This window comes from Oreochromis niloticus, linkage group LG15, assembly GCF_001858045.2.
Source record: "Oreochromis niloticus isolate F11D_XX linkage group LG15, O_niloticus_UMD_NMBU, whole genome shotgun sequence".
NCBI lineage: Eukaryota > Metazoa > Chordata > Actinopteri > Cichliformes > Cichlidae > Oreochromis > Oreochromis niloticus.
Genome location: NC_031980.2, coordinates 10,077,344 through 10,089,640, shown reverse-complemented (window position 1 = coordinate 10,089,640; position 12,297 = coordinate 10,077,344). Strand labels below are relative to the sequence as shown.

The 12,297-nt window shown below is 41.4% G+C and overlaps 1 protein-coding gene across 1 annotated transcript; it reads right to left on the bottom strand.

Annotated features, from left to right (window-relative positions):
* Positions 1-2: 2 nt before the first annotated feature.
* Positions 3-11,004, bottom strand: si:dkey-206f10.1 (adenylate cyclase type 8). The gene is made up of 20 exons (XM_025898581.1): positions 10,811-11,004; positions 8,954-9,694; positions 8,231-8,380; positions 7,980-8,110; positions 7,684-7,795; positions 7,470-7,597; positions 6,854-7,012; positions 6,360-6,594; positions 6,035-6,205; positions 5,843-5,943; positions 5,277-5,478; positions 4,693-4,785; positions 4,361-4,521; positions 3,995-4,076; positions 3,676-3,834; positions 2,712-2,858; positions 2,403-2,495; positions 2,164-2,278; positions 1,860-2,062; positions 3-1,379 (listed from the first exon to the last, which is right to left on the bottom strand). The coding sequence occupies exons 1-20, from the start codon at positions 10,964-10,966 to the stop codon at positions 1,164-1,166; spliced, it is 3,555 nt and encodes a 1,184-aa protein (XP_025754366.1). The 5' UTR covers positions 10,967-11,004; the 3' UTR covers positions 3-1,163.
* Between the last annotated feature and the right edge of the window lie 1,293 nt (positions 11,005-12,297).

Sequence of the window (12,297 nt, the reverse complement as noted above, 5' to 3'; positions counted from 1 at the left end):
GCTATGGAGGTGGACTTAGTGTACCTAGTCTTTCACACATTGCTTCTACATGTGGTGTTATTCATCTGAGGTTGTATTTCAATGCATTTAAGATCTTGTAAGGATGAAATGATTTTTTTTAGGTCCTAACACAAAGAACCTTAGTACTGACAGAGGTTGTGCTTTCCTTTTTACCATGACAGTAAGAGGAATACAGTGATATGTAAGGTGTTTTTGGCATTAAAACTGTTTCAGTGTTCATCTTCTGAATCTCATAAATCCAGAACAACACTGACTCTGACAAGATAGAAAACAAGAAATACTGGCTCAGTGGAAACTATGCAAATACAGTATTTACAAAAGTAAACCGAGCAGCAATCACTTTATAAATAAAGGGATTTTTTTCTTTTTGGATTATGTTGCATGAGTGAATTATAGTGACCAAAATCTCTTTAACATATTTGAAATTATTGGATATAAAGAAGAAATAATGCTTGACTTCACAACATAAATGTACTAATTAAGATAATACAAACAAACAAACAAACAAACAAACAAACAAACAAACAAACAAACAAACAAACATCATTCTATATTGGCCATTTGTAGTCTAGGAGAATTTGTACTAAGAGGTAGTGTTTTGCTTGGAGGTCTGGAGTCTTGCTGATGTGTTATCCCAGCAAACATAAAGACATGTTGATTTTTTCTTTCTTTCTTTTTCTTTTTACAAAACAACCTTCAAATCAGTGCTTATAGTGTATAGATATGGCAATAATAGTGATGAAAAAGCACTTTGCACTGCTTACAACATACTTGTGAAACGTAAGAGGCCAGAACTTTGATTAGATAGCTCAGTTAGCTCCTAACCAACTAAAGTTCAGACCACATACCACTCGGTGTGTCATGCAAGATGAATGTTTTGGTCCAGAAGTCAAGAAATAGAAATATGAGCATGGATGATTTCCCATAAATTCCTATTAACTTGTCCAAAATTTTCTTGAGATGCCAAAAAAGATGGGTATGATGCAGTCTTGGAAGAAACAAGGCTTAAACAGGATTGGGCTCCTGCCACAGGTAGCTCAGTATTTTGTCTGTGAAGCTAATTCAGTTATGGCAAAGCATTAAAGGAATATGGCTCCAGTGTGTCCTGGCCTACGTGCAGCCATTTGACCCTGACAGTCCCCTCAGCGCTGCAGTCTGGAGGGAGTCCGATTGAACCTCCTGTTGCCTTCTCTCATCTTCTCCTTGTGTCTGGCCTGGACGAGACTGAACACCACCTCTGCCAGCGTCATGCGTCCTCCTGTCTGCCCTGCCAGGCGGCCATCTGTCCCATCGTTGGCCATCTTACCGCGCACGGTCCTGATGAAGTAGGTGCGGACTTTCCCCTGGTGCTCACTTACCTACAATGGAAAACATAGATTAAAAAGTGAAGATGTGTATATTGTCACAGTTATGCTAAACACATAGATTATTCTACAAAATTTGTATGATAATGAAGACTTTCTGAACATAAATTCACTGCTGGCAAGATGTTTTTATGCTTGCTGGATAACTGAGATGGTTTATCGATCAGAACCATCTAGAGCAGCTAGTAGGATCCAGCCGTCACCATCACTCGATAGCAACACATTATGGATCACCTTAAACTGTGAGGTTTTTGGATAAAATGCTTCTCCCACACTTAAAAAATGCAACATAATAAAATCAAAGGAGATCAAATAATCCCCCCCTCTTCTGGAAGTCAGAATAAAGTTCCTAACTCCGAAGATGTCATTCATTGATTTAAGAACCAGACCTTATAGTCCACAATGCTTTGGCGTTTTAAAAATAAACAACTCTTGTTTAAGCTTAACTACTCTTCACAGTCAGTCTCCACTCACCCCTTTGACGAATATTTCTCCACGCAGCTCCAGGATGAAGCCCCAATCTGTCAGGATCCTTCGAGTGGCTTCGGGTACTTGGATGCGTCCGCTCACACCTGTGCTGTCCATGCGGCTGGCTAAGTTCACTGTGGAACCCCAGATATCGTACTGCGGTTTGGTGGCACCGATCACCCCAGCGACCACAGGCCCGTGAGCAATGCCTGTATGAGTCCAAACCCAGACAATAATTTCAGATATTTGCTACAACACTAGAAATCGTGCGTGTGTGCTTTTGTGGGGCTGTGGCAGGGCAGCTTCTTACCCACACGCAGCTGAAAGCGTTGAGTAGAGTTCCTAATAATCTCTTTCAAGGTCTCCTGCATCGCCAATGCAAACAAAACTAGCTCACTCAGGTGGTTCCATTCATCCATTGATTTCTGGAGGAGACAAAGATAAATATACAGTTTCATGCAAGGAGATAATATCATAATAAGTACCACAAATCAAAGCAAAGCTGATAAGACAAAAGGAAATAAGACCACATACAGAAAAATCTCCCACCTGTTTATCTGGAGCTAAACCCGATGCCGCCATGTAGCAGCTCCCAATTGTCTTAATCTTCTCCACATGGTGAAAATACGGCTCCTCAAACAGCTTGTTAGAAGATAAGATTAAATTACACATCAAGTTTAGCAGCTGACTTATGCAATTAGAGGCTATCCTATTTATCAAACTGGGACTTGTGTCAACTCAAAGCCTGGATTGAACTACACTGTCTCTGTTTTATTTTTAACCGATAAATAATTGGTCCAAAAGGGATAATCCATAAATAAACCACTGTCATACGATCATTTTGAGTCTAACACTCACCTCATCAAAGCCGGCAATTATCTCATTGAGTAGGCGGAGGCATTCCACTCCTTCATGCTTGATCTCTTTCTCCTCGAAGTACTCATCGAACCCAGCGATGGAGGCAAACATGACGCCCACTTCATCATAGGACTGGGAGTAAAGATCCTAAAAGAGGAGTCATGATGGGTGATTTCTTAAAATCCTCTTTGTTTGAGTCATGTAAAGTACTGTGCAAAAGTCTTGAGCCACCCAGCATTATAAAACCACATTATTTGTTCCAATTTCTTTAGTTGAATCGATGAAAAATGCAAGGTATAACACAGTTTGACGGTCATAAAATAATATTTTTGCATCAAGAACGCATGCATGTGCATGGTGTGTCTTAAAAATGGACAAGTGGACGACAAAAGAAGAAACAGGACCTGAGAGATGCACCTGGCCCTCAGTTGATGTTCAGTGAACAGTAGATGTACTGTTCACTGAAGCCTGATCAAAAATGGTGTCAGTGGAAGGGTGGCTGTCAAGAAGCCATTAATAAGTAAGGGAAACAGGGAGGAAAGTAACTGAATATCCATGGCAACGGGTCTTATAAAGTGATGAATCCAAATGTGAAATTATGTTAAAATCACCGTCGCTATGTACTGAGGAGGTAAAGAGGTATAACAATGAGTGTCTACAGCCATGTGTAAAACATGGTGGAGGTTCTGTCATGGTTTGGGGCTGCATATCACCCAGTGGGGTTGGAGATCTTTTAAAAATTGATCAGATTATAAATAAAGGAAAGTGCCAGATTTTAATAAGTACTACATAACGTTAATTTTAATTGTGCAATTTCAATATAAGGAAACCTGTAGACAGATGTTGCTATTCATTGGTCCAATCAGTATTTTCAAAGCACTGATGGTCACTCAGACTGATTCTGCTGTGGACCAGACTATCAGTCAAAGAAGTGAGGCTAAAGGTTTTGGGGTGTTTCAGCTACCTCGTCATGCTTGCTCCGGTCCAAGAAATGTTGAGCTACATGAACTGGTAGGATGTTGTATAGCAGACACTCATTGTGTTCCCGCAACTCCCTCATGTCCGCCACCTCCTGCTGGGCCTGCAGACGCCACAGGAAGTCCAGTCTGGCGGTAGCCTCCCACTGGATAGAAAAGATACAGCGAGATAGAACATCATCTACCTGCAACACAGTACTGTGTGACAGAAAACAGTTTTAGTTTCAATAACACAGACCAGAAAATGTTGCTATAGTGACAGGATCATCTATAACTTCAATCTGGGAAAATGAAGTGTATGAGCACCTGACGTCCATTATAGAAGACGGCAACAATAAACATGGCCATGAGAAGGAAGGAAATTCCATTTCTTCTGACATAGTGAGACCTGTAACAAAGTATATTAGGAAAATCGATACACTCTGTGGCAAAAATATACCTACACATTACACTTAAAGGAGATGCTCAGCTATGGAAACCCATGGCATGAAGCTCCCAGTGCACAGTTTTTGTGCTGATGTTAATGTCAGATGAGGTTGGCTCAACTAACTGGTTTGGCCCAAAGCTTTTGATCATAAATTGTGTATGGAGGTGAATATTTAAATATAGCACTGTGTAGTAAAACTACAGCAGCTGTGCAGTTTGTATGCTGCTCGCTGCTCATACACTGACCTGTGCAGCATATCGTGGCGCGTGAGTGAGACAAAGGCGAGGTGGCTGAGGTAGGAGTAGACAGCCACTGCTAGCAGAAGCGTTGCCAGCTTCAGCAGAGAGTTCAGACGCAAAAACACCGCACACGTCACCATGGCAATCACCCCGCTCAACACGAAAATCTAAAGGGAACAAATTGGGAAAGATGAAACAAGCAGTAATGACCTCATTTTATTGAAACCCAATGTGATTTATTGTTAATATTTTTAATACAAGACATTTGGATAAATCAACAGGAAATCACATAAAATCTCTATAATAATTGTCCCAAATTTAAACTACTGTTTGCTTGCCTCAGGATAAGTGCAGACAGTGAGTGGACGTGAGCCTGTGCCAGTCTTCTCAGTTATGTCAGCCTCTCCTGTGTTCATGAGGATGCACCACACCTGCAAGCAGCACAAAATGTTCCAACCTGGTTCTGCATCATAGAGTATAACAAATATAAACCAGCAGTCAAACTTTCTTAAAACCGGTGATTTAAAACCTTTAATGAGGTTTTGCTTAATTTTGTGCTTTTTTCTAATAAAAAGAAGGTTTACTAAATAATTTTAGCACTGCAAAAGACCCCTTTTAAATTCTTATATTTAAATGGGCTTTTTACAGCACACAAAAGACCCCTGTGCTTACTTCATTTTTTAACTTGTTGCACTCCTCTGTCCTGTTTGCATGCCAAGTGTGCTATAAATATCAGCAGGGAAGTGCAACTTTCTTCTTTTTGCATATGCATTTCAGAGAAGATTATGCAAATTAATGTGCATTTGGTTTACAAGGGTCAGTTACCAGGTGCAATACTGCAGACATACAAAGGAAAAAGTCGTGTTGAAGAACATGGCAGTTTATGTAAATTATTCTTCTCTTGTGTTATTCAGACTCTCACCATGTCAGTAGAGGCCAACCCAAAGTTGATGAAGATCGCTATGAGGGTAAACAGGTTACGGGCACTGTTGTTTTCATGGATCCAGCAGCAGAAGTGCTGCAGTGATGAAGGAGTCCACTTGAACTCTTCGGCAAGGGCAACCAGTAGCAGCAGCACGTGGGCAAGCAGAAAGACTGAAAACTGGAGGGCAGCAGGGAACAGTCTACAATTGGGGAGGGAAGAGGGGGTTAAGAAGAAAGTGAGTGAAGTCATGAATATTAATATATTAATACAGTGTAGAACAGAAAAAAACAAGTGCAGGTGTCCAGTGTGACTGCATGGTTCAGTGCATTCTTTTAAATACCAGCAGGTGGCACCAAAGTAAAGAAAAACAAAAACTTAAGCACAGCAGCAGTAGAGACAAAAAAAACTACAGGGAGCTCTTTTTATAATACTGGTAATACTGATGTGGAATTGATATTTTTTTAAAACGCTATAAGCTGAATTGAAGTGCAAAATGTCTTAATGGAATCATAATAAGTGGAATTAACAGTGAGGACTGATTGTAACATATTGGAGTTTCCTACCTGGGGGCAGGGATGAGGGCCTGGGCAGCCATGAGAAACAGAAGCAGGATGAAGGAGCAGACCAGATTGGAGTTGAACATTTCATCTCTCATCTGGGAGAACTGGATGGGCCAAAAGCAAAAAAAATAAATGTCACTTTTAGCTACGTCTTTAAAAATCAGCGTGGATCTCTACCTTTTCTTTACAGTCTACCTTGTCCTCGATGTTTGTGTCCTTGAAGACAAGGGTCAGTGGTGTGATGTGCTCTCTGTGCATACGCTCACTACTTCGAAGCTCGATGGCATGCTTGATGCGTTTGTTAATCTCTCTTGAGTTGGACTGCCAAAGGGTGGGCATTGAGCCATTTGTAAAAGCAGCTAGAATCTAAAAGAAAAAATATAGAAATGACTGATTAGGTGAGTGCAGGTGAGCCTCAGATATGCCGCGCTCTCCAGATAATACGATTCAAATTCTTCACCACCTGACCAAAGGCACCAAATTCAGCACCTTCCTTTCTGTTTGGTATTTGTGCACTTACGCTGTTCATGTCAACGACTGTCCTAAAAGGTATGTCCGGACTCCAGGTTTGAATTGGTTTTTGAACTTTGGGGGGCTCGATGTGGTTAACTTTGTCTCTGTCCTGCTGAGGGCAGATGAGGAAGGTGTCAATGTTATATTTTCGTAGGAAAGCATTCCTATCACGACCATGGCCCTCTTCTGTCTTGTAGGTGCCTTCTAGACAATCGAGAGTTGCCCTTGAGATGTGGATGCGTCTGTTTCAGGGAGAAAGCAAAATTGATGCAGAAAGAAATTAAAAAAATATTGTGGATGATGTGAGACAAGAGATCATCATTAATGCATCACCAGATGAAAATATATATCCCCTCCAAATGTACATATTAAGAAATTAAATAGCACATGTGTTATTCTTTTCTTAAATATTATCTTACAGAAAGCCTGGAAACCTGTCAGGCACATCTTTGTCAGGTAACATACTTGACAGGAGTTTCTCTAATGGTTGCTGGTGCTCACCCAGGTATGCCCCCTGCTTCCAGCATGTTGGCGATGCCCACGTCCCAGGACCAGACATCAAACTGCCATTTCTGCAGACCCAATACCCCACAGAGGACAGAGCCCGAGTGGATGCCGATCCTCATGTCCATGTCGAAGTTCAGCTGCTTCCGTACATACCTGGTGGTTTTGTGAGGTAAATTGATTGTGTCATATAAACAAAAATAGGATCTTACACTCTCGTATGGATACCTACAGACCCACATTAAAAAGAAGGTGGACCCTCTTTCAAGGTTGAAGCAGAAGCATTGTGTTAACACAATGTATTGACACACACCTGAATGCTGCACACTAGCAAACTGCCCAGACTTCTGCTTTTACTGAGGTGCTCACACTTGTTGATCATCAATTAATCAAGTGCACTTAATTAGCAGGATCTGAATGCTACTTACCTGCTTGATTCATGTGGAAGCAGTAAAGGAGTACTTAAAAATTTCACACAGTGCTTCTGCATTTCAGCTTTGTTTTTTGTTAATCTTTTGTTATTTAGCTGAGGTTATATTTACATAATTTTAAAACCACATGATTTTGTTTTTTAAATTAACTTGTTTTTGTGTTTTTAAATATGATGACTGACCGTATAGTGTTGATCATAGCCAGACCCATCTCAACACAATAACGGGCATGGGCACGCTGGGGCTCGGGAACCCCTGACACACAGTAGTAACAGTCTCCTAGTATCTTTATCCGCAAGCAGTGGTGTTCCTATGATAAAAGAAGAAGAAGAAGAAGGAAATTAGAAGCTGGAAGATGTTTTACATCAACCAAAAAGTGCTTGCTCAGGCCCTCACCTCTGCCAGTCGGTCAAAACGTCCAAAGAGCTCATTGAGGGTTCGAACCAGATCCTGGGCCGACAGGTTCATAGACAACAAAGTGAAGCCCTTGATGTCTGCAAAAAGGATGCTACAAGAAGGAGAGAAGGACTAAAAAGTCTGAAATGACATAGTAAACACTTACTATTGGCATTAGGTTTGTCTGCAACTTGATAATCAGAGTGAAAACACATAGTGAATGGCTTATAAATCTGCGGAGTCAAGGTTAGAAGGTTACAAATTAACTACTAACATACTAACATGTGCATGTATACCTGACATCTTTGTACTGGTGGATATAGATCTTGTGAAACTCTTGAGGGTTTAGATCATCTTCCATAGCACCCATGTCAGCAATCATCTCCAAGGCAACAAAGCGAGGCAGGATCGACAGAACTAGGCGTTCCTGTGAGGAAGTGTAACGATTTGACGGTCAAGGAAGTGAGTTAATGCAACCAAAGCTTTCATCATAACACAGATAATTCTCTGGCTTTAAATTTCAGGGCAGCTCCCATCTTCATTGTACCTGTCTTTGGTTCTCTTGCTCTAATTTGAGGCGTCCTTCAATGCAACGTCGGGTCTCCAGGAAAACCTGGCGCTGGGCGTGGTCTGTCAGGTAGTGAATGAACAAGCCAGCTGTGTTCATCCCCAGGTACAGCAGGCCTTTGGCAAACACCTGCATCAAAGAGTGTGAATACTACATTAATTCATAGAAAAAAAGCTTTAAAAAAAGTTTGAAGGCAAGGGGAAACTGGGGAACCAGTACTGGACTGAAGCCTGGGGGGAGGGTTTCTAATTCCTTTAGGAATTATTTGTTGATTGATATGTCAATAGAGACCCATGAGCTCTCAAGAAGTACAATGAAATTTTTTTTTTCTCCAAAAAAGTAAGATTCATGCCGTAGATGGCTAGATTAAATAATAACATCATTCCAGTGTGCTTTAAAGCCAGGGTAGGCAATGTGTTACTGAAATTCAAGTGAACTGAGAGACTGTACATAAACGATAATCGTCTTAGTGTTTTGAAACCGCACATAACAAGCAAAGGTTGGATCCCACTGAGAAACTTAGGACAGTGTTTGCTTTCAAATTCTAACATTTCTTTTGTAGATTTGTGCCTAACGCTGCTGTAAAGTCTAAGAAATGAAACTTTCCATAAGCCTTAACAGTGTATCATTGATTTATCGGCATGATAAGCATTTAAAAAATGTAACAGTAGGAAAGGAAATTCAAAGGGGACTTCTTTTCACCTTTCTCAGAAGCAAAGCATCACTGTAGCAGCACACTATCTCCACCAGAATGTGCAGCATTGAGGAGAGGGTGCCTGCACATATGGCCCACAGCAGAGGTAATGGCAGCAGTGTGTATGTTGCGAACAAAGTGAACAAAAGGTACCACGATGGGTCTTTTTCTAGTCCGTACACCAGACCCCCCAGCACCTGTGTGGTCTGTGACAACCAGCTGGCGAGGCCGGCGTAGTGAAGCCACTGTGGGGACATGGAGTCTTTGTGGGTTAACACTATGACGCACAGAACTGTCGCTAACACCATGAACATGCCTGTCAGGCAGCCACGCAAAGTGTCTGTGGAAGCTTCCGGCGCCAACGCCAGGTACAGAACCAACATGTGCAGCTTGGCCACCACGTCTATCACATTAGTGATGGCCAGAGAGTTACGTCTTTGGGTGGAAGAGTGCTGTTGGTAGAGTTTCTCCAGGTCATGGGACTTGAAGGTGTGCAGTAGCGTGGGTATGTAGACACCACTGACAGTTCGACCCCAGTGGACGAAGAAGTCGGCGTCGCTGGAGTAGTCGTTAAAAGCACCCCCGGTGATGCTGTGTGTGCTGGTGGAATCGCGAACCAAGGGCTGGACTCTGAACGTGGAAGAACGGCGCTTTGTTACCCCGCGTGAGGCTTTGCTGCGGATTTGCCTGTTGATCTCCTCTATGTAGGTATCTGTCACAAAGATTTTGCGTGCTGGTTCAACACCCAACTGTCAAAGGATAAAAACAGGATCCTTCATTCAAAGTTACGAGGCTATTATATCTTATTTGGCAAATCAGGGTAGACAAGATTCAGCATGCAAAAATAACAATTACACTTACATGGATAGTGTAAAAACAGCCACATTCACACACAAAGAGGATTAATTAGTCAGCAGCCACTCTTACTGGCCTTTAAAACCGAGGTCACTGGCATCAGGCCAATGCCAAGGTAAAGGCAGCACTCATTTAGCCAAGTCAACAAATCCTTTTGAAGCAGGAGAAACATTAATTCATCGTTGCATATCTTTCTAATACACTCTTTTACTTTTACCCCTATTATGATGTAGAAATAATAATAAAACAGCAGTGCTGCCTCATGCCTTTGGGCTGCTGTCTGTGAAATTAAGAGGCACAGGGTTGAGACACTCCTTTCAAACCATGCACAGGTAAAAGAAAAACAAGGCCTAAAAGGCAAAGCAAGGTTGAGCCTGAAAGCAAGGAAGCTGAATCATCCCCCAACTGGTAGCAGGACCCCGAGGTGCTTCAGCAAACAAAAAAGGCAAAAAATGCTAAAAACCTAAATCCAATTGTTTCTGAATAGGTGTACAAAGCTGCTACACACCTGTCTCTTTTCACTTGTAACTTTCTTTGTTTTGCTTTCATCTCTTATTCGCCACATGGGGATAGAATGAGTCTTTGTGCAAAAGCATAACAGCAAGCAAGCCAAATGAAGAAGTGTTACCGTTATGGATGCTGAATGTTGAGACTTGCTTCTAGAAGGATCTTGTGAGGCTTGTTTTATTATCACATGTCTGTTGTAAATGTGAATCATTTTTGAAATATAAATGCCAAAACCATTTCAACACACATTAGATATGCATAATGATAAGCGCGCATTAGATTGTAATGGTAAGAGTAATAGCTTTATTTTGAAAAGAAACATAAATTTCAGGTGTGCTTGATGGCCATTAGTGAGGTACGCTTTTGAATGCAGTATAAAAAGTGTGTCATAAGGCCAGAGCTCCACACAGACAGACACAGCCTCTTGCAGTACACAATGCTAGTGTGCACAAAAAAAAAAAAAAAAATCTGAACACATTTAAAACAATCTAAAACTCAATCACCTGGGCACTGAGCTCCTGCTGGATAATGATGTGTTTTACTGCGTTCTGCCACAGCATCTTTTTCCGCCGCAGGCCAGGGGACATGGTGGGGGTTACACAGGGCAGCTCACGCAGCCGCATGGGGGAGACCTGCGTTGTGTTAGCGAAGGTCACCATGGTGGCGACCTCAGCTGACCTCAGCTGTTGGTATCGGATCAGGAGCAGGTAGGAGCCTGGAACATGAAGGGAAAGGTGGAGTCAGTAAGGACCAGATTTGGTGTTATTGCTTAAAAATACATTAGAGTTGATCAGTAAGTTTTATAATAATAATAAAAACAACAACTTTATTTATATAGCAGATTTGGAAGCTGTTTTGACAGACAAGTCAAAGTAGAATACTAAATTCAAACAAATAACTGGACATTATTGCCAGTAATTAACATGTAAAGTAAGCCCACTTTAATTCATTTCAACTTACATCTTTCATCTACCTAATTTTGCCTAATATGAATTCGTCTTACAGAAACACTGCACTAGAATGACCTGCAGTGTGAGTATTTGTTTGAATAAACGATGAAAAGGGAATTTGATTGATTGATTTTTATACAGAGGAACTTTGGGTGGCTTTCTGTACCAAAGCCACAGATGCATCTACTATCATAAAATGCTAAATATAAAGGATTTTTGCAGTTTGATGCATCTGAATACCCCGTGTGAAGGATTTAATAATCAAAAGTCTTTATGCACTATATAAATCGAGTAACAAATCCGTCTGAGTTCCTAATTCGTTTAGATAAAATTTGTTATGCTGCACACGTTCAACCATGCCAGAAAGGGCCACCTGGTCGGCTCCACGTGTTTACGCAGTGTGTGCCAGAAGAAAGGCAGCTTTCCAACGAATTATCTGGCCAGATTTAGACCTGAGCTGGTTAATGCTCAGAGTTAAACTCCTCCAGGTCCTTCTGGCTCTGGATGCTGTTGTCCCACCCACTCACAGTCTACTGCCACCGGGCTGATTCTCACCAAGATCATGTATCTGCACAGAACAGACTGGATATGCTAAAACACATCATATTAGATGAGTAATTAGGTACAGTATTAAGTGTGCACCTTTATTTGTTTTTGATCATACAGCAAACATTACAGTTTCTCTGATGTAGAAGAATCCCTTTGTCATTCCTCTTTCAGCAGTTTCAGCTGTCCAAAACGGACAATAAGCTCCCCGTAAGCTACAATCTGTCAAAAGAAACAACTCACCCTCAAAAAGCAAAAAGGATTGCAAACCACACAACTGACCTGTAACGTTTCCCGTAAAGTGCATCCACTGACAATACCTAGTTTCTGCCATTGTATACGTGCATCCAGCTCATCATAATCCATTTTTGTTGATTTCATCGGCTTTGATATTTAAGACACAACCTATAAAAGGAAAACTGAAACTTGAAGCAGCCCTTGCTGCGATGCCGTATCCAACACTGATGCGGACAGCGACATACAGGCCTGGCGAG

Excerpts from the sequence above, each read along its gene's own strand:
- si:dkey-206f10.1 (XM_025898581.1), bottom strand. The coding sequence starts at position 10,966 with ATGGTGACCTTCGCTAACACAACGCAGGTCTCCCCCATGCGGCTGCGT. Across the intron at positions 7,013-7,469 it reads GCTATGATCAACACTATACG|GTATGTACGGAAGCAGCTGA; the intron begins GTCAGTCATCAT and ends CAAAACCACCAG. Across the intron at positions 5,944-6,034 it reads ACACAAACATCGAGGACAAG|TTCTCCCAGATGAGAGATGA; the intron begins GTAGACTGTAAA and ends TGGCCCATCCAG.